The sequence below is a fragment of the Coregonus lavaretus genome, assembly GCF_964263955.1.
Source record: "Coregonus lavaretus genome assembly, chromosome: 25".
In the NCBI taxonomy this organism is placed as follows: domain Eukaryota; kingdom Metazoa; phylum Chordata; class Actinopteri; order Salmoniformes; family Salmonidae; genus Coregonus; species Coregonus lavaretus.
Genome location: NC_140012.1, coordinates 20,867,351 through 20,889,914, shown reverse-complemented (window position 1 = coordinate 20,889,914; position 22,564 = coordinate 20,867,351). Strand labels below are relative to the sequence as shown.

General features: G+C 43.8%; 1 protein-coding gene across 2 annotated transcripts in view; it reads right to left on the bottom strand.

Moving 5' to 3' along the window:
- Positions 1–4,866: 4,866 nt before the first annotated feature.
- trim65 (tripartite motif containing 65) overlaps positions 4,867–22,564 on the bottom strand; it is a 29,697-nt gene continuing 11,999 nt past the window's right edge. Inside the window, exons 4-8 of one of the 2 annotated variants that reach the window (XM_084141334.1) lie at positions 22,068–22,298; positions 6,338–6,506; positions 5,951–6,040; positions 5,498–5,723; positions 4,867–5,366 (exon numbers count right to left, since the gene is read on the bottom strand). In XM_084141334.1, coding sequence (XP_083997460.1) covers positions 5,363–5,366; positions 5,498–5,723; positions 5,951–6,040; positions 6,338–6,506; positions 22,068–22,298 — 720 coding nt within the window. In that variant the 3' untranslated portion in view covers positions 4,867–5,362. The remainder of the gene's footprint in view (positions 5,367–5,497; positions 5,724–5,950; positions 6,041–6,337; positions 6,507–22,067; positions 22,299–22,564) is intronic. The other variant, XM_084141333.1, reaches the window with a different exon arrangement.

The following is a 22,564-nucleotide window of genomic DNA, read 5'->3' as shown; positions in this document are numbered from 1 at the left end:
ATGTTGCAGACTCTGGGGCCTTTCAGAACAGGTGTGTGTGTATATATATATATATATATATATATATATATACTGAGATCATGTGACACTTTGATTGCACACAGGTGGACTTTATTTAACTAATTAATGTGACTTCTGAAGTTAATTGGTTGCACCTGATCTTATTTAGGGGCTTCAAAGCAAAGGGGGTGAATATATATGCAGGCACCACTTTTACATTATTTATTTTTTTGCATTTCACCAATTTGGACTATTTTGTGTATATCCATTACATGAAATCCAAATAAAAATCAATTTAAATTACAGGTTGTAATGCAACAAAATAGGAAAAACGCCAAGGGGGATGAATACTTTTGCAAGGCACTGTACATGTTAGGGACAGCAATGGGAGGGAGACTGGTTTGTATTCCTGTTAAGGTTCCAATTAGGAGTGGTCCCTTTTAACTCACAACATTTGTGGCAATTACACAACTACATTTAAGCGTTTTTGCAAATGTGTTTTGCTACACTTATAAAAAATATCTCTAGCTCTGGCTTAGAATGTTTTTCTTGATTTTTTTGTATTCTTCTACGTAATCAATATATCTTAGAGAAGACTGGACACACAACAAATGCTACTAATAGATACATCTGGATCTAAGGAGATGAACTACAGTTGAAGTCGGAAGTTTACATACACCTTAGACAAATACATTTAAACTCAGTTTTTCACAATTCCTGACATTTAATCCTAGTAAAAATGTCCTGTTTTAGGTCAGTTAGGATCACCACTTTTTATTTTAAGAATGTGAAATGTCAGAATAATAGTAGAGAGAATGATTTATTTCAGCTTTTATTTCTTTAATCACATTCCCAGTGGGTCAGAAGTTTACATACACTCAATTAGTATTTGGTAGCATTGCCTTTCAATTGTTTAAATTGGGTCAAACGTTTCTGGTAGCCTTCCACAAGCTTCCCACAATAAGTTGGGTGAATTTTGGCCCATTCCTCCTGACAGAGCTGGTGTAACTGAGTCAGGTTTGTAGGCCTCCGTGCTCGCACACACTTTTTCAGTTCTGCCCACATATTTTCTATAGGATTGAGGTCAGGGCTTTGTGATGGCCACTCCAATACCTTGACTTTGTTGTCCTTAAGCCATTTTGCCACAACTTTGGAAGCATGCTTGGGGTCATTGTCCATTTGGAAGACCCATTTAGTCCTCTGTAGCTCAATTGGTAGAGCATTGCACTTGTAACGCCAGGGTAGTGGGTTCGATCCCCGGGACCACCCATACGAAAAAAAAATGTATGCGCACATGACTGTAAGTCGCTTTGGATAAAAGCGTCTGCTAAATGGCTTATTATTATTTGCGACCAAGCTTTAACTTCCTGACTGATGTCTTGAGATGTTGCTTCAATATTCCACATCATTTTCCTTCCTCATGATGCCATCTATTTTGTGAAGTGCACCAGTCCCTCCTGAAGCAAAGCACCCCCACAGCATGATGCTATCACCCCCTGGCTTCACGGTTGGGATGGTGTTCTTCGGCTTGCAAGCAACCCCCTTTTCCCTCCAAACATAACGATGGTCATTATGGCCAAACAGTTCTATTTTTGTTTCATCAGACCAGAGGACATTTCTCCAAAAAGTACAATCTTTGTCCCCATGTGCAGTTGCAAATCGTAGTCTGGCTTTTTTATGGCGGTTTTGGAGTAGTGGCTTCTACCTTGCTGAGTGGCCTTTCAGGTTACGTCGATATAGAACTCGTTTTACTGTGGATATAGATTATTTTGTACCTGTTTCCTCCAGCATCTTCACAAGGTCCTTTGCTGTTGTTCTTGGATTGATTTGCACTTTTCGCACCAAAGTACGTTCATCTCTAGGAGACAGAATACGTTTCCTTCCTGAGCAGTATGACGGCTGCGTGGTCCCATGGTGTTTATACTTGCATACTATTGTTTGTACAGATGAACGTGGTACCTTCAGGCCTTTGGAAATTGCTCCCAAGGATGAACCTGACTTGTGGAGGTCTACCATTTTTTTTTTTCTGAGGTCTTGGCTGATTTCTTTTGATTTTCCCATGACGTCAAGCAAAGAGGCACTGAGTTTGAAGGTAGGCCTTGAAATACATCCACAGGTACACCTCCAATTGACTCAAATGATGTCAATTAGCCTATCAGAAGCTTCTAAAGCATGACATCATTTTATGGAATTTCCCAAGCTGTTTAAAGGCACAGTCAACTTAGTGTATGTCAACTTCTAACCCACTGGAATTGTGATAAAGTGAATTATAAGTGAAATAATCTGTCTGTAAACAATTGTTTGAAAAATTACTTGTCATGCACAAAGTAGATGTCCTAACCGACTTGCCAAAACTATAGTTTGTTAACAAGAACTTTGTGGAGTGGTTGAAAAAAACGAGTTTTAATGACTCCAACCTAAGTGTATGTAAACTTCCGACTTCAACTGTATGTAGTGTTTGACATGAGTTTAGGGCCCTGTGTAGCTCAGTTGGTAGAGCATGGCGCTTGCAACGGCAAGGTTGTGGGTTCGATTCCCACGGGGGACCAGTATGAAAATATAAATAAAAATAATAATACTGTATGCACTCACTAACTGTTAGTCGCTCTGGATAAGAGCGTCTGCTAAAATGTAAGATGTTGCATTTTTGCAACTGGGGGTCTCACCAGGTTAAGGATTTTGTTTCTAAAATGCTGACTCTGCTACATTATCTCACTATGGGAAAATTTGTGTTGCAGACTACAGTTGGAGAACGAAAGGTCTCACATGGGATAGGTCCCTAATACGCAAAAATTGTTTACTTTCCTACATACGTCCTAGTACCTTCCCAAACTAACTAATCTTAAAAGTCTGGATAGTTGAAGAGAATATGGAGGCAACTCCCCTGAGCATAGAGGAAGGCATATTGCTTTCACCTATCCAGGCATCAGTGTCCTAGTAACCAACTGGGACAGGGCTGGGATTCAATCCAAAAAGCTAGCTCGCTTCCCTGTACACGTGTTGACTCCCCAAGATCAAGGTTAGTGACCAAAAGTATAGACAATATGGTTCCAGCTCGACCTCAAATCAAATCAAAAGTTATTTGTTACATACACATGTTTAGCAGATGTTATTGCGGGTGTAGCGAAATGCTTGTGCTTCTAGCTCCGACAGTGCAGTAATATCTAACAATTAATATCTAGGCCATAGAGAATGATAGAGATATCATATTTATACATGTCCCATTATGGCGTCTGTGTGTGCACAGGCAGCGCCATTGAGGCAATCTCCATTTTTAAGTAGTACATTTTCTTGTTCTGAGTTGGCAAACAAACTGAAAGGTTGCATACTGCCCCCTAGAGTGTGTTGTTTGAACAGTTATAATGCCAAGGTTGGTGATTTACTGCCACCTACAGTTGTGGAATGTTTGTTCACGAGTAGGCTATAATTAATTGGCTGATCCCTCCTGATGAGCCGGATGGAATCATGTGATCCTTCCTTAACCCATAGGAAGTCCCACCCAGTTGACTACTTTAAAATGGTAGAAGCCCTCAATGGCAATGTCCATGACAAAACAGGTTTTCTCCATCTAGAGTCCTCTATCTAACACTATGACCTAGTCTTTTTAGGCCGGTTAGGGAGTTTCTCTCCCATTGGATTGAATCCTAACTTGAGATCTGTATGCGTAACTAACTCTAGCTTAGTTGCAAATCTACCATTACTATCAAGGCATATGATTTACACTTAAATCATACCCAAAAGTACTGTCACAGTTCTAATGTTATATGTCCCACTCATATTGGTTGCGGACATAGAGATAGAGGACTCTAGTGCCCAAAAGGTTGTTTTAGCATGGGCAGCGCCATTGAGGACTTTCACCATTTTGAAGTAGTCAACTGGGATGTCCACACTCTAACCCTAAAGCATGCTTCACGAGTGTGCTCGCATACTCCCTTAAAAGACCTTCGCTTGAAAACCGTACTGTTTGTCCATTTTGAGACGTCGTAGCCAGTTTACAATTCCTCAAAATAGTCAGAATTAATCTAAGATAACTCAAATCTGCCATTCATTTTGATGGTTTTTCTGAGGTGATCTTAGTTGCTCAATTTTACATCTAACTGAGATGTTTGGTGCAGTATTTCTCAAGTGATTTTTTTTTACATGAAAACAATTCATCTCTCGTTGACTGACAACAGACACTTCATTGAAGAATCACTACTGTTGACCAATCACCGACAAAAGGGCGTAGACTTCGGCTTCTAACTTTTGCTTGCCTCGAGAAAAAATGTTGTGCGCACGAACAGAAACATCACAAAATGTCGTCATAATATATGCACAAACTACCCTAACCCAAACGTCTTTTAAATTTCAACTTCAATGGGATGACGTCAGAGTTGGGATGTCCCTAGGATCCCGTTTAGACTTTTCTGTGCTCTCACAGACATAAACAATATTGCAATGTCTATCTAAGCCTATGGTTCCGAAAAATAAATGAACCTGTTGCCATAAGCCCCGTTTATAGCTGGTTCTAACTTGCGTCCTTTGTCCTGATCTTGTCAACATCCTGATTGTGCCCACATTTTTACACAGGTGTTGACAATCAAAAGACACATTGTAATCTGATTGTGATCAGATCATCCTGCCTACCTCCGGAGGTAGTCAGACACACATTGTGTCTGGATATTTTACAAGTGTAGACAGATCCAGACAGAGAAACCATTTAAATCATAATTATTCCACTCTCTAAAATCATTGACAGGTGGCACCATTTACTGATTACATCAATATGTGTCTTACAATAAATAAATATTATTTTGTAAGAATAGCTGTGAAATAATTAGCATAAAGGAAGGGACAAGGAAATCTGGTCAAAATGCAAACACAGTGGACGGATAACAGACACATTTTAATAGCATACTGTATGTAGACACATTTCTGGAAATGTGGGCACCATCAGAATGTAGGCAAGATCAGGACAAAGGACCCATGTTAGCACTAGGTATAAACAGGGTCATAGTTTCCCAAGACTAGTCCCATATGAGATTGTTAGGTCACGGTCATTCCCTTTGGTGTTGCCGTCATGGCGAGCAGAGGGTGATGCTGATGCCCTCCCCTATCCAACAGGCGGGGAACAGCTCCTGAGTGAAGGCACAGTGGAAGGCATGCAGCCGCGTCTGCCCGTCTCCATAGTACGTCAGTGTTCCAGCCTCGTAGTCCAGCAGAATTCCGATGCGGGAGTGGTGGGAGTGGCCAGCCACCGTCTCCCGGCGCCCGTTGTGCCAGGCGCTCAACTGGCGCTCATCCAGCTGGAGGCTCCAGGACAGATCGTTCATTCCAACCATGCACCTTTTCCCCTTTTCCTTCCTGGGGATGCCCTCGTAAGTCACCTGGGGGAGAGACGCATGGGTCAAAGGTTATGTTAGGAAGAGGTGCAGTCAAAATTTCTAAAGACACAGGCACAATTATATACAGTTTATACAAATATTTACATATAATTCAGCTGCCATGGCCTTCACACCTTCTTACCCCCAGGTAGGCCCATGGCTTGGACAACTCCATCTCCCAGTAGTGCCGTCCGTGTTTGAAGCCCTGGAAGCAGAGCACCTGCCAGGTGTGGTCAAAGCGAGCCTCGTGGGCTGGGACAGGGCGCGGCCCAGAGGTCAGGTGTTCCGCCCGTAGGTTCTCCTGGGAGAGGAGCAGGTGACCGTTGGCCGTGCGAGGGTCAAAGGTCAGGGTGCAGCAATCTGAGGTGGAGGGGGGAGGTAGCATGTGAGAAGACATTTAGGTGTACAGCTTATTAATCTAAATTAGCTCTAAAACAAAGGATAGGTGATAGATAAAGTTTATGTTGGCAAACTTTTGAACATCATTCAGGTTACTAATTATCCAGAATACATTTTTATGCTATTATTTACACTTACTGGTGTTAATATCTGAGAGTTTTATGTTAAAGTAAGGAACGACCACATACATTCGCTGAGGCCCTCCTTCTCAGCTGGGTGACATGGAGCAGCAGGACTGGGGACCACAGCCAGGACGGGGCGCTTATCCTGGGGAGAACCTAGGGAAGAGAGGGGGTGGGGGGATGGGGAAGAGGAGTGCGATTGGGGGAGAAACACAGAGACAGACATTTTAAAAGATTGGAGATGACTATCCATAAAAACAACACACACAGCTCTAGCTAAATATAGAGCAGTTACCTTGGCAAAGTAAGACAAATATGCTCCTCATACAATACGGTTACCTTGCTTGTCCTGACCTTACACACAGCCTCCTCCTTCATACAGTGAGGTTAGGTTACCTTGCTTGTCCTGACCTTACACACAGCCTCCTCCTTCATACAGTGAGGTTAGGTTACCTTGCTTGTCCTGCCCCACAGCTGTAGACAAAGCCTTCTCCAGGTCCTCAGACACTAGCTTGGAGAGCCGTGACAGGATGTCTGTCACCGCGCTGAGCCTCTCCTGCAGGTTTGGGGTCACATCCACTTGAATGTCCTTCATACGAGGGACCTCCACCAGCCGAGACTCCTACAGAGCAAAGGAGGAAAATTATATAGTATGATTAATGTCAATAATAATACAATATGGGAATTTTATCCCAAAGCTACTTAAGAGCTAATATGTACATATATTTTTATGTATGTGATTTATGCAGTGTTGTAGTACTCAAGTACAGGACTCAAGTACGATTCGAATCCCGATTTTCATGTCTTGTGACTCAACTTGGACTCGCCCATTGGTGACTCGGACTTGCCTTCCCGTGACTGGTATTTACACTTGGACTGGATAGGCTACTATGATAAGCAGAATATTAGCCGCACTGATGACTTTGCAAATCCAATTAGTTTTCCACGTTGTTTCAACATCATCACATTGATTTTCTGGGGTTGAAATGACATGGAAACAACGTTGATTCAACCAGTTTTTGCCCAGTGGATAGGCTATAGCAGGGGTGTCAAACTCATTCCATGGAGGGCCTTGTGTCTTCTGGGTTTTGGTTTTTCCTTTCAATTAAAACCTAGACAACCAGGTAAGAGGAGTTACTAATTAATTACCTTAATTTATCAATCAAGTACAAGGGAGGAGCGAAAACCTGCAGACACTCGGCCCTCCGTGGAACGAGGTTGACACGTGGGCTAGAGCCTGGTCAACCGTGGGGCAATGGCATACACAACAGTATCATCGGCATACAAGTGCGTGTCTTTTTTTTATTTCAGACAAGTCAATATTGTTCATGTAAACCGTAAAAAGTACAGAACCCAGACCCCTGTGTGACACCTTTCGTCATGTCCAGAAAACCTGATTTAACACCATCAATAGATACACATTGAGTTCTATCTGTCAAGTAATTTTTAAACCAATTACATGCAGCCTGGTCTAGACCAATTGAGGAAAGCCTCTGAATTAGCAGTGAGTTATCAACAGTATCGAAGGCCTTTGAAAGGTAGATGAAGAGGGCAGCACAATGTTGCCTTTTATCCATGCAATTAACCACATACTTTATAACTAGGGATGCAGCAGATATGGTGCTTTGACATGGTCTAAAACCCGACTGATGTACATTTGGAATACATTTCATAGATAAGAATGATCTTAGCTGAGAATTAATCAAGGATCCTAATATCTTTGCTAGGCAAGAAAGTTTTTTAATGGGGTGATTAGTTATTTAGGTCACAACAGTCACCACCTTTGTGAAGGGGGAGTAAATGAGCTGCCTTCCAAACCTTGGGGATAGTACCAGATATAATCGTCAGATAAAAAATATACGTTAATGATTCCGCAATCAGGGGGGCAGAGAGCTGCAGCAAATATATATCAAGCATATCAGCTCCAGTGGATTTTTTTTACATTAGTCTTAAGCAAGGCATCTAGCACATCACAGGTAGTAAATTGTTGAAATGAAAACAAACATTCACTAGAAGTTGACGGGTTAGCTAGAGGGTAGGGGAGGGAAGAGCAGTCAATTGACTGACCAGGTCAAATACACCACCGTTTCTCTAAAATAGAAAACCTGCCGAGATGATAAAATGCTGGTTAAAAGCATCACTTATCCCATTCCTCTCAGTAATGATGCCAGAGTCAGACAGAACATACCTAGGCATGGTAGAACTGTTTTCCAAAATGTAGAAGAATCACCAGACAATCAGAGATAGAGCTTAAAAAGTAGCTTGATTTAGCATTCTTAATCGAGATAATACATCTGTTTCTCAGTTGTCTGAAAGATTGCCAATCCACTACAGAGTCAGTTTTCCTTGCTTGGCCCATGCCTGGTTTCTCATCTGAATGAGCTCAGATAGATCTAATCCTTGGTTTTCTTCTGCGCCATCTTTGACTCTGAATTGTTTAAAATGGGCGTGTTCATCTGCCAGAGGAATAAATATGGAGGAGACATTTTCTAGAGCCAACTCAGGGTCAGGAATACAGGAGACAGTGGATAATTGTCACCCACAACGATATCGGAGAGGGGACTGTGGATCAGTCTCCGTCCGTACATATGTTCGTACGTTAGTCACACACGATATCTCAGACAGCACTGGCCCGATTTTGGGTGAATTAGTTGTCTTGCCATAGAGATCTGGCATTTACAAAATTACACTGATTGGCCCAAGGCGAAAGCCATAATGAACTGAAATTTGTGAGTCACACCAGAGAGGAAGTGTCGAAGCGAGAGGGATAATTGGGCCCAAAATCTGTCTTCTCCAGCAGGTGGTGTTTTTTCTTTGGCACGTGACATGGAGGACAGGAAATTGATTAACTAAAGAGACTGGTACGCAGGCTAACTGCCTTCTATTTTTAAGACATTTATTTTCATTGTTAGAGTGGCCACTTGAGTATCTGGTCAATATAATGGATAATCTTTAGTCACACACGTGCTGCATCATTCGTGGGGGGCGACATGTTTACTGTTGCCTTGTTTAGAGTAGAATATGTCATGTAAAAACCCTTGAGTAGAAAAGGAAATAATTCCTACCTGTGTTAAAGACATTATGTAATTTAGTTGCTTATTGTTTATGTCACATTTTGGCTTTAATGTTGGCTGTATATACACCACCAGTCAAACGTTTGGACACACCTACTCATTCTTTATTTATAAAAAAAAATACATTGTAGAATAATAGCGAAGACATCAAAACTATGAAATAACACATCTGGAATCATGTAGAAACCAAAAAGGTTCTTCAAATGGCCACCCTTTGCCTTGATGACAGCTTTGCACACTCTTGGCATTCTCTCAACCAGCTTCATGAGGTAGTCACCTGGAATACATTTCAATTAACAGGTTTGTCTTCTTAAAAGTTAATTTGTGGAATTTATTTCCTTCTTAATGCGTTTGAGCCAATCAGTTGTGTTGTGACAAGGTAGGGGGGGTATACAGAAGACAGCCCTATTTGGTAAAAGATCAAGTCCATATGATGGCAAGAACAGCTCAAATAAGCAAAGAGAAATGACAGTCCATCATTACTTTAAGACATGAAGGTCAGTCAATACGCAACATTTCAATAACTTTGAAAGTTTCTTCAAGTGCAGTCGCAACAACCATCAAGCGCTATGATGAAACTGGCTCTCATGAGGAACGCCAAAGGAATGGAAGACCCAGAGTTACCTCTGCTGCAGAGGATAAGTTCATTAGAGTTACCAGCCTCAGAAATCGCAGTCCAAATAAATGCTTCACAGAGTTCAAGTAACAGACACATCTCAACATCAACTGTTCAGAGGGGACTGTGTGAATCAGGCCTTCATGGTCGAATTGCTGCAAAGAAACCACTACTAAAGGACACCAATAAGAAGAAGAGACATGCTTGGGCCAAGAAACACGAGCAATGGTCATTAGACCGGTGGAAATGTGTCCTTTGGTCTGATATCCGCATGTGTAGTTCCCACCGTAAAGCATGGAGGAGGTGGTGTTATGGTGTGGGGGTGTTTGCTGGTGACACTGTCTGTGATTTATTTAGAATTCAAGGCACACTTAACCAGCATGGCTACCACAGCATTCTGCAGCAATGCGCCATCCCATCTGGTTTGGGCTTAGTGGCACTATCATTTGATTTTCAACAGGACAATGACCCAACACACCTCCAGGCTGTGTAAGGGCTATTTGACCAAGACGGAGAGTGATGGAGTGCTGCATCAAATCAAATTAAATTGTATTTGCCACATGCGCCGAATACAACAGGTGTAACATTACAGTGAAATGCTTACTTACAAGCCATTAACCAACAATGCAGTTTAAGAAAAAAATTAAAATAGCAAATAATTAAAGAGCAGCAGTAAAATAAAATAACAGTAGGGAGGTTATATACAGTGGGGAAAAAAAGTATTTAGTCAGCCACCAATTGTGCAAGTTCTCCCACTTAAAAAGATGAGAGAGGCCTGTAATTTTCATCATAGGTACACGTCAACTATGACAAACAAAATGAGGAAAAAAAATCCAGAAAATCACATTGTAGGATTTTTAATGAATTTATTTGCAAATTATGGTGGAAAATAAGTATTTGGTCAATAACAAAAGTTTCTCAATACTTTGTTATATATATTGGCAATGACACAGGTCAAACGTTTTCTGTAAGTCTTCACAAGGTTTTCACACACTGTTGCTGGTATTTTGGCCCATTCCTCCATGCAGATCTCCTCTAGAGCAGTGATGTTTTGGGGCTGTCGCTGGGCAACACAGACTTTCAACTCCCTCCAAAGATTTTCTATGGGGTTGAGATCTGGAGACTGGCTAGGCCACTCCAGGACCTTGAAATGCTTCTTACGAAGCCACTCCTTCGTTGCCCGGGCGGTGTGTTTGGGATCATTGTCATGCTGAAAGACCCAGCCACGTTTCATCTTCAATGCCCTTGCTGATGGAAGGAGGTTTTCACTCATAATCTCACGATACATGGCCCCATTCATTCTTTCCTTTACAAGGATCAGTCGTCCTGGTCCCTTTGCAGAAAAACAGCCCCAAAGCATGATGTTTCCACCCCCATGCTTCACAGTAGGTATGGTGTTCTTTGGATGCAACTCAGCATTCTTTGCCCTCCAAACACGACGAGTTGAGTTTTTACCAAAAAGTTCTATTTTGGTTTCATCTGACCATATGACATTCTCCCAATCCTCTTCTGGATCATCCAAATGCACTCTAGCAAACTTCAGACGGGCCTGGACATGTACTGGCTTAAGCAGGGGGACACGTCTGGCACTGACCCCACGGGGTGAGATCTTGCGTGGAGCCCCAGATCGAGGGAGATTATCAGTGGTCTTGTATGTCTTCCATTTCCTAATAATTGCTCCCACAGTTGATTTCTTCAAACCAAGCTGCTTACCTATTGCAGATTCAGTCTTCCCAGCCTGGTGCAGGTCTACAATTTTGTTTCTGGTGTCCTTTGACAGCTCTTTGGTCTTGGCCATAGTGGAGTTTGGAGTGTGACTGTTTGAGATTGTGGACAGGTGTCTTTTATACTGATAACAAGTTGAAACAGGTGCCATTAATACAGGTAGCGAGTGGAGTACAGAGGAGCCTCTTAAAGAAGAAGTTACAGGTCTGTGAGAGCCAGAAATCTTGCTTGTTTGTAGGTGACCAAATACTTATTTTCCACCATAATTTGCAAATAAATTCATAAAAAATCCTACATTGTAAATTCCTGGAAAAAAAATTCTCAATTTGTCTGTCATAGTTGACGTGTACCTATGATGAAAATTACAGGCCTCTCTCATCTTTTTAAGTTGGAGAACTTGCACAATTGGTGGCTGACTAAATACTATTTTTCCCCACTGTACAGGGGGTACCGGTACAGAGTCGATGTGCGGGGGCACCAGTTAGTCGAGGTAATTGAGGTAATATGTATATGTGGGTAGAGTTAAAGTGACTATGCATAAATAATAAACAGAGTAGCAGCAGCGTAAAAGAGGGGGTTGGGGTTGGGTGGTGGGGCAAAGCAAATAGTCTGGGTAGCCATGATTAGCTGTTCAGGAGTCTTATGGCTTGGGGGCAGAAGCTGTTAAGAAGCCTTTTGGACCTAGACTTGGCGCTCCGGTACCGCTTGCCGTGCGGTAGCAGAGAGAACAGTCTATGACTAGGGTGGCTGGAGTCTTTGATAATTTTTAGGGACTTCCTCTGACACCGCCTGGTATAGAGGTCCTGGATGGCAGGAAGCTTGGCCCCAGTGATGTACTGGGCCATACGCACTACCCTCTGTAGTGCCTTGCGGTCGGAGACCGAGCAGTTGCCATACCAGGCGGTGATGCAACCAGTCAGGATGCTCTCGATGGTGCAGAACTTTTTGAGGATCTGAGGACCCATGCCAAATATTGAATAGGCTTTGTCGTGCCCTCTAAACGACTGTCTTCGTGTGTTTGGACCATGAAAATTTGTTGGTGATGTGGACACCAAGGAACTTGAAGCTCTCAACCTGTTCCACTACAGCCCCGTCGATGAGAATGGGGGCGTGCTCACTCCTCTTTTCTTTCCTGTAGTCCACAATCATCTCCTTTGTCTTGATCACGTTGAGGGAGAGGTTGTTATCCTGGCACCACACGGCCAGGTCTCTGACCTCCTCCCTATAGGCTGTCTTATCATTGTTGGTGATCAGGCCTACCACTGTTGTGTCGTCGGCAAACTTAATGATGGTGTTGGAGTCGTGCCTGGCCATGCAGTCATTGGTGAACTGAGCATGCACCCCTGAGGGGCCCCGGTGTTGATGATCAGTGTGGCAGACGTGTTGTTACCTACCCTTACCACCTGGAGGCTGCCAGGATCAGGATCCAGTTGCAGAGGGAGGTGTTTAGTCCCAGGGTCCTTAGCTTAGTGATGAGCTTTGAGGCCACTATGGTGTTGAACGCTGAGCTGTAGTCAATGAATAGCATTCTCACGTAGGTGTTCCTCTTGTCCAGGTGGGAAAGGGCAGTGTTGAGTGCAATAGAGATTGCATCATCTGTGGATCTGTTGGGGCGATATGCAAATTGGAGTGGGTCTACGGTTTCTGGGATTATGCTGTTGATGTGAGCCATGACCAGCCTTTCAAAGCACTTCATGGCTACAGACGTGAGTGCTACGGGTCGGTAGTCATTTAGGCAGGTTATCTTAGTGTTCTTGGGCTCAAGGACTATGGTGGTGTGCTTGAAACATGTTGGTATTACAGACTCAGTCAGCGACATGTTGAAAATGTCAGTGAAGACACTTGCCAGTTGGTCAGCGCATGTTTCGGAGTACACGTCCTGGTAATCCATCTGGCCCTGCGGCCTTGTGAATGTTGACCTGCTTAAAAGTCTTACTCACATCGGCTACAGAGAGCTTGATCACATAGTCATCCGGAACAGCTGATGCTCTCATGCATGCTTCAGTGTTGCTTGCCTCGAAGCGAGCATAGAAGTAATTTAGCTCGTCTGGTAGGCTTGTGTCACTGGGCAACTCGCGGCTGTGCTTCCCTTTGCAGTCTGTAATAGTTTTCAAGCCCTGCCACATCCGACGAGCGTCAGAACCGGTGTAGTACGATTCAATCTTAGTCCTGTATTGACTCTTTGACTGTTTGATGGTTCGTCGGAGGGCATAGCGGGATTTCTTATAAGTGTCCGGGTTAGAGTCCCGCTCCTTGAAAGCAGCAGCTCTACCCTTTAACTCAGTGCGGATGTTGCCTGTAATCCATGGCTTCTGGTTGGGGTATGTACGTACGGTCACTGTGGGGACGATGTCATCGATGCACTTATTGATGAAGCCAGTGACTGATGTGGTGTACTCCTCAATGCTATCGGAAGAATCCCGGAACATATTCCAGTCTGTGCTAGCAAAACAGTCCTGTAGCTTAGCATCTGCGTCATCCACCACTTCCTTATTAACCGAGTCACTGGTGCTTCTTGCTTTAGTTTTTGCTTATAAGCAGGAATCAGGAGGATAGAGTTATGGTCAGATTTGCCAAATGGAGGGTGAGGAAGAGCTTTGTACGTGTCTCTGTGTGTGGAGTAAAGGTGGTCTAGAGTTATTTTCCCTCTGGTTGCACATTTAACATGCTGGTAGAAATTAGGTAGAACGGATTTAAGTTTCCCTGCATTAAAGTCCCCAGCCATTAGGAGCGCTGCCTCTGGATGAGCGTTTTCCTGTTTACTTATGGCCTTATACAGATCATTGAGTGCAATCTTAGTGACTGCTTATGTCATGGCTTTAGAAGCTTCTGATAGGCTAATTGACATCATTTGAGTCAATTGGAGGTGTACCTGTGGATGTATTTCAAGGCCTACCTTCAAACTCAGTGCCACTTTGCTTGACATCATGGGAAAATCAAAATAAATCAGCCAAGACCTCACAAAACAAATTGTAGACCTCCACAAGTCTGGTTCATCCTTGGGAGCATTTTCCAAACGCCTGAAGGTACCACGTTCATCTGTACAAACAATAGTATGCAACTATAAACACCATGGGACCACGCAGCCGTCACACCGCTCAGGAAGGGGACGCGTTCTGTCTCCTAGAGATGAACGTACTTTGGTGCGGAAAGTGCAAATCAATCCAAGAACAACAGCAAAGGACCTTGTGAAGATGCTGGAGGAAACAGGTACAAAAGTATCTATATCCACAGTAAAACAAGTCCTATATCGACATAACCTGAAAGGCCACTCAGCAAGGAAGAAGCCACTGCTCTAAAACCGCCATAAAGCCAGACTACGGTTTGCAACTGCAAATGGGGACAAATATCGTACTTTTTGGAGAAATGTCCTCTGGTCTGATGAAACAAAAATAGAACTGTTTGGCCATAATGACCATCGTTTTGTTTGGAGGGAAAGGGGGACGCTTGCAAGCCAAAGAACACCATCCCAACCGTGAAGCACGGGGGTGGCAGCATCATACTGTGGGGGTGCTTTGCTGCAGGAGGGACTGGTGCACTTCACAAAATAGATGGCATCATGAGGAAGGAAAATTATGTGGATATATTGAAGCAACATCTCAAGACATCAGTCAGGAAGTTAAAGCTTGGTCACAAATGGGTCTTCCAAATGGACAATGACCACAAGCATACTTCCAAAGTTGTGGCAAAATGGCTTAAGGACAACAAAGTCAAGGTATTGGAGTGGCCATCACAAAGCCCTGACCTCAATCCTATAGAAAATGTGTGGGCAGAACTGAAAAAGCGTGTGCGAGCAAGGAGGCCTACAAACCTGACTCAGTTACACCAGGTCTGTCAGGAGGAATGGCCCAAAATTCACCCAACTTATTGTGGGAAGCTTGTGGAAGGCTACCTGGAACGTTTGACCCAAGTTAAACAATTTAAGGGAAATGCTACCAAATACTAATTGAGTGTATGAAAACTTCTGACCCACTGGGAATGTGATGAAAGAAATAAAAGCTGAAATAAATCATTCTCTCTACTATTATTCTGACATTTCACAATCTTAAAATAAATTGGTAATCCTAACTGACCTAAGACAGGGAATTTTTACTAGGATTAAATGTCAGGAACTGTGAAAAACTGAGTTTAAATGTATTTGGCTAAGGTGTATGTAAACTTCCGACTTCAACTGTATGTTATCCATGTCGTCGTTTACTAGCTCGCCGTCGGATCCTTACAAGGCACCCCGACCTACGTCCACGATATCTTTGTCTCTTTCTCATGCGAATGACAGGGATTTGGGCCTTGTCGGTGTGTCTGTAGGATATCCTTCGTGTCCGACTCGTTGAAGAAAAAATCGTTGTCCAATACGAGGTGAGTAATCGCTGTCCTGATATCCAGAAGCTCTTTTTGGCAGAAACATTATGTACAGAATAAATTACAAATAACGCGAAAAACACACATAATACTACAATTGGTTAGAGGGCTGTAAAACGGCTACCATCTACTTCGGCGCCATTCTGAACCGGCCATTCTGACCTGGCCTCCACAAACACCCGACCTCAACCCAATTGAGATGGTTTGGGATGAGTCTGACAGCAGAGTGAAGGAAAAGCAGCCAACAAGTGTTCAGCATATGTGGGAACTCCTTCAAGACTGTTGGAAAAGCATTCCAGGTGAAGCTGGTTGAGAGAATGCCAAGAGTGTGCAAAGCTGTCAAGGCAAAGGGTGGCTATTTGAAGAATCTCAAATATAAAATATATTTTGATTTGTTTAACACTTTTTTGGTAACTACATGACTCCATATGTGCTATTTCATAGTTATGTCTTTACTATTATACTACAATGTAGAACATAGTCAAAATAAAGAAAAACCCTTGAATGAGTAGGTGTTCTAAAACTTTTGAACGGTTGTGTATATGTACAGTGCATTCGGAAAGTATTCAGACCCCTTCCCTCTTTCCACATTTTTTTACAGCCTTATTCTAAAATGTTCTACACACAATACCCCATAATGACAAAGCGAAAACAAGTTTTCAGAAATGTTTGCAAATTGATTCAAATGTAAATAAGGTATAATTATTCAGACCCTTTGCAATGAAACTCAAAATTTAGCTCGGGTGCATCCTGTTTCCATTGATCATCCTTGATGTTTCCACAACTTGATTGAAGTCCACCTGTAATAAATTAAATTGATTGGACATGGGTTGGAAAGGCACACAGCTGTCTATATAAGGTCCCACAGTTGACAGCGCACGTCAGAGGAAAAACCAAGCCATGAAGTCGAAGGAATTGTATGTAGAGCCCTGAGAAAGAATTGTGTCGAGGCACAGATCTGGGGAAGGGTACCAAAACATTTCTGCAGCATTGAAGGTCCCTAAGGACACAGTGGCCTCCATCATTCTTAAATGGAAGACGTTTGGAACCACCAAGACTCTTCCTAGAGCTGGCCGCCCAGCCAAACTGAGCAATCGGGAAAGAAGGGCCTTGATCAGGGGGGGACCAAGAACCCGATGGCCACTCTGACAGAGCTCCAGAGTTCCTCTGTGGATATTGGGAGAACCTTCCAGAAGGACAACCGTCTCTGCAGCACTCCACCAATCAGGGCTTTATGGTAGAGTGGCCAGACGGAAGCCACTCCTCAGTAAAAGGCACATGACAACCCGCTTGGAGTTTGCAAAAGGCATCTAAAGGACTCTAAGACCAAGATTGAACTCTTTGGCCTGAATGCCAAGCGTCACGTCTGGAGGAAACCTGGCACCATCCCTACAGTGAAGCATGGTGGTGGCAGCATCATGTTGTGGGGATGTTTTCAGCGGCAGGAACTGGGAGACTTGTCAGGATCGAGGGAAAGATGAACGGAGCAAGGTACAGAGAGATCATTGATGAAAACCTGCTCCAGAGTGCTCAGGACCTCAGACTGGGGTGAAGGTTCACCTTCCAACAGGACAACGACCCTAAGCACACAGCCAAGACAACGCAGGAGTCGCTTCGGGACAAGTCTCTGAATGTCTTTGAGTGGCCCAGCCAGAGCCCAGACTAGAACCCGATCGAACATCTCTGGAGAGACCTGAAAATAGCTGTGCAGTGCCGCTCCCCATCCAACTTGACAGAGCTTGAGAGGATCTGCAGAGAAGAATGGGAGAAACTCCCCAAATACAGGTGTGCCAAGCTTGTAGCATCATACCCAAGAAGACTTGAGGCTGTAATCGCTGCCAAAGGTGCTTCAACAAAGTACTGAGGAAAGGGTCTGAATACTTATGTAAATGTTAAATTTCTAAAATTTCCAAAAACCTATTTTTGCTTTGTCATTATGGGGAATTGTGTATAGATTGAGTGTGTATATATATATATATATATATATATATATATATATATACACATCGCTCAAAAAAAATAAGGGAACACTTAAACAACACAATGTAACTCCAAGTCAATCACACTTCTGTGATATCAAACTGTCCACTTAGGAAGCAACACTGATTGACAATAAATTTCACATGCTGTTGTGCAAATGGAATAGACAACAGGTGGAAATTATAGGCAATTAGCAAGACACCCCCAATAAAGGAGTGGTTCTGCAGGTGGTGACCACAGACCACTTCTCAGTTCCTATGCTTCCTGGCTGATGTTTTGGTCACTTTTGAATGCTGGCGGTGCTTTCACTCTAGTGGTAGCATGAGACGGAGTCTACAACCCACACAAGTGGCTCAGGTAGTGCAGCTCATCCAGGATGGCACATCAATGCGAGCTGTGGCAAGAAGGTTTGCTGTGTCTGTCAGCGTAGTGTCCAGAGCATGGAGGCGCTACCAGGAGACAGGCCAGTACATCAGGAGACGTGGAGGAGGCCGTAGGAGGGCAACAACCCAGCAGCAGGACCGCTACCTCCGCCTTTGTGCAAGAAGGAGCACTGCCAGAGCCCTGCAAAATGACCTCTAGCAGGCCACAAATGTGCATGTGTCTGCTCAAACGGTCAGAAACAGACTCCATGAGGGTGGTATGAGGGCCCGACGTCCACAGGTGGGGGTTGTGCTTACAACCCAACACCGTGCAGGACGTTTGGCATTTGCCAGAGAACACCAAGATTGGCAAATTCGCCACTGGCGCCCTGTGCTCTTCACAGATGAAAGCAGGTTCACACTGAGCACATGTGACAGACGTGACAGAGTCTGGAGACGCCGTGGAGAACGTTCTGCTGCCTGCAACATCCTCCAGCAAGACCGGTTTGGCGGTGGTTCAGTCATGGTGTGGGGTGGCATTCCTTTGGGGGGCCGCACAGCCCTCCATGTGCTCGCCAGAGGTAGCCTGACTGCCATTAGGTACCGAGATGAGATCCTTAGACCCCTTGTGAGACCATATGCTGGTACGGTTGGCCCTGGGTTCCTCCCAATGCAAGACAATGCTAGACCTCATGTGGCTGGAGTGTGTCAGCAGTTCCTGCAAGAGGAAGGCATTGATGCTATGGACTGGCCCGCCCGTTCCCCGGACCTGAATTCAATTGAGCACATCTGGGACATCATGTCTCGCTCCATCCACCAACGACACGTTGCACCACAGACTGTCCAGGAGTTGGCGGATGCTTTAGTCCAGGTCTGGGAGGAGATCCCTCAGGAGACCATCCGCCACCTCATCAGGAACATGCCCAGGCGTTGTAGGGAGGTCATACAGGCACGTGGAGGCCACACACACTACTGAGCCTCATTTTGACTTGTTTTAAGGACATTACATCAAAGTTGGATCAGCCTGTAGTGTGGTTTTCCACTTTAATTTTGAGGGTGACTCCAAATCCAGACCTCCATGGGTTGATACATTTGATTTCCATTGATAATTTTTGTGTGATTTTGTTGTCAGCACATTCAATTATGTAAAGAAAGTATTTAATAAGATTATTTCATTCATTCAGATCTAGGATGTGTTATTTTAGTGTTCCCTTTATTTTTTTGAGCAGTGTATTTTTAATCCATTATAGAATAAGGCTGTAACGTAACAACATTAGGAAAAAGTCAAGTGGTCTGAATACTTTCCGAATGTACTGTAAGACTGTAAAAACACCAGGAAATCAGCTCCAAGTGATTTTCATTTAAGAAATCTGTTCCCAAGTATTCCCACGTATAATAGAGACGTGATCGTATACAAATGTAAGCAAGGTTTGAAATTAGTATGTTTTAGTCAAATATTATAAACTCAGGAAAAAAGGAAACGTCCCTTTTTCAGGACCCTGTCTTTCAAAGATAATTAGTAAAAATCCAAATAACTTCACAGATCTTCATTGTAAAGGGTTTAAACACTGTTTCCCATGCTTGTTCAATGAACCATGAATAATTAATGAACATGCACCTGTGGAACGGTTGTTAAGACACTAACAGCTTACAGACGGTAGGCAATTAAGGTCACAGTTACGAAAACTTAGGACACTAAAGAGGCCTTTCTACTGACTCTGAAAAACACCAATAGAAACATGCCCAGGGTCCCTGCTCATCTGCGTGAACGTGCCTTAGGCATGCTGCAAGGAGGCATGAGGACTGCAGATGTGGCCAGGGCAATAAATTGCAATGTCCGTACTGTGAGACGCCTAAGACAGCACTACAGGGAGACAGGACGGACAGCTGATCGTCCTCGCAGTGGCAGACCACGTGTAACAACACCTGCACAGGATCGGTACATCCGAACATCACACCTGCAGGACAGTTACAGGATGGCAACAACAACTGCCAGAGTTACACCAGGAACGCACAATCCCTCCATCAGTGCTCAGACTGTCTGTAATAGGCTGAGAGAGGCTGGACTGAGGGCTTGTAGGCCTGTTGTAAGGCAGGTCCTCACCAGACATCACCGGCAACAACGTCGCCTATGGGCACAAACCCACCGTCGCTGAACCAGACAGGACTTGCAAAAAGTGCTCTTCACTGACGAGTCATGGTTTTGTCTCACCAGGGGTGATGGTCGGATTCGCGTTTATCGTCGAAGGAATGAGCGTTACACCGAGGCCTGTACTCTGGAGTGGGATCGATTTGGAGGTGGAGGGTTCGTCATGGTCTGGGGCGGTGTGTCATAGCATCATCGGACTGAGCTTGTTGTCATTGCAGACAATCACAACGCTGTGCGTTACAGGGAAGACATCCTCCTCCCTCATGTGGTACCCTTCCTGCAGGCTCATCCTGACATGACCCTCCAGCATGACAATGCCACCAGCCATACTGCTTGTTCTGTGCGTGATTTCCTGCAAGACAGGAATGCCAGTGTTCTGCAATAGCCAGCGAAGAGCCCAGATCTCAATCCCATTGAGCACGTCTGGGACCTGTTGGATCGGAGGGTGAGGGCTAGGGCCATTCCCCCCAGAAATGTCCGGGAACTTGCAGGTGCCTTGGTGGAAGAGTGGGGTAACATCTCACAGCAAGAACTGGCAAATCTGGTGCAGTCCATGAGGAGGAGATGCACTGCAGTACTTAATACTGACTGTTACTTTTGATTTTGACCCCCCCCCCCCCCCTTTGTTCAGGGACACATTATTCAATTTCTGTTAGTCACATGTCTGTGGAACTTGTTCAGTTTATGTCTCAGTTGTTGAATCTTGTTATGTTTATACAAATATTTACACATGTTAAGTATGCTGAAAATAAATGTAGTTGACAGTGAGAGGACGTTTCTTTTTTTGCAGAGTTGATATGTTTGGGCTTCTTGCTGTCAATTTGCAGTCTACAAATTATTTGTAATTATGTTCCGGCCCCCCGACCATCCGCTCAACAAAAAATCATCCCACGGCTGAATCTAGTTAATGATCCCTGCTCTAGAGTATTTGGAGACTAATGAAGTACAGCCCCAAGCTTCTCCAAACTATGGTAGCTCTCTTGCAAATGATGACCTGGCCCCTGAGGAGAACCTAAGGAGCTCAACTGGCTTGTCTAATTACTATGGCCATGACAACTCTACTAGTGCAAAGTCTGAAGCCACAACTGGCCTGTCTGCCAACAATGCCATCACTAGTGCAACTTCTTCCATGTTGGGTGATATCTGAAGTGAGATATGGTGCTCAGGATCCATGCAAGAGCTCATAGGTACGGTAGTACAGATTGTGTATGTATCCAAATGTGTATCTGTATTTGCCTGTTTTGCATCCCTCTCAATTAAACATTGTAACTTTAATACTTGTCCTCAGTATTGTTTTGAAGAGTCATACTTTGACTTGAGGTCAATGACCTGACTTGAGTAACTGGGGTGATGTCAAAACATGATTTAATTGCATGTATAAACGTCATGCTTTAATATCAGCAATATATTACTACTTTACCCCTCTTGTGTTGGATAATGCACAGGTTAAATGCTAGGTGTTTAAAATACTATTTGACTTTGGTAAATAACATTTGCCATTTATAGGTCAAACAATGTATGCTAGTAGCATCCAACTGGCTTTCTAGCAGAAAATTATTAAATGTAATGGGTCCTAGTCCATGTCATAACCTGATGTGATTTGTTCACTGGGTAGTAGAACTGAGGGTCTTGGTTTGGGGATGGTACATATCAATGGTCTGTAAATAGAGGATGTTGCCTGAATCAGGGGGGAACGGTGTCAGTGCTAAATATCAAGGTTATCAATCTTTTCAAACATTTCTATTACTCTGCTATGTGCATACTAGGCTTGAGTCTCCTAACCGAAAATGTGTTTTATAGCAGTGAATGCTTACATGTAAAACCAGCTCCGAGATGATTAGCATATCGTTTTTGAGGATAGGTCATTTTGTATGCCAGTAAAAATCCAATCTTTTAGGGAAAATATGTCAATGCTAACCTGTATTAGCTGGATGTCGGGCAGGTTGCGAAGAGTTGCGATCTGGCTCTGGCTCTCCCTGAGTTGCTTGGCCCTCTCCTGTAGCTCCTCCAACCTAGCCTCCACCTGGGAGAGGGAAGCCTCCTTCTCCTGCTCAATGAAGTTCTCTGTAGACTCCTGTTTCTCTGCTAGCACCTTAAACAGCATCGAGAACTTGGCATTCACCCAGTGGGAGGTCTGCTGCAGGGTCACCTACGGAGGGGGAGAAGTTGGGGGTGAGAACAGTAAGGGGGAAACATATACCATACAGAGACAAGGATAGTAGTAGTATTTAGGATTGTAGTTTTGACTGCAGTGAGAGAGGTGTCAACTTTCCAATAAACCAATATTGAAATTAGGGCTGGCTCGTGTAACCGCCGATTATGGATGAAGAGTTCATCTGACTCTAGGAAAGTAGACAAAGGGCCTCATTGCCAAAATCCCAAAGTATCCCTTTAAGGTTAGGGGTAGGTTTAGGA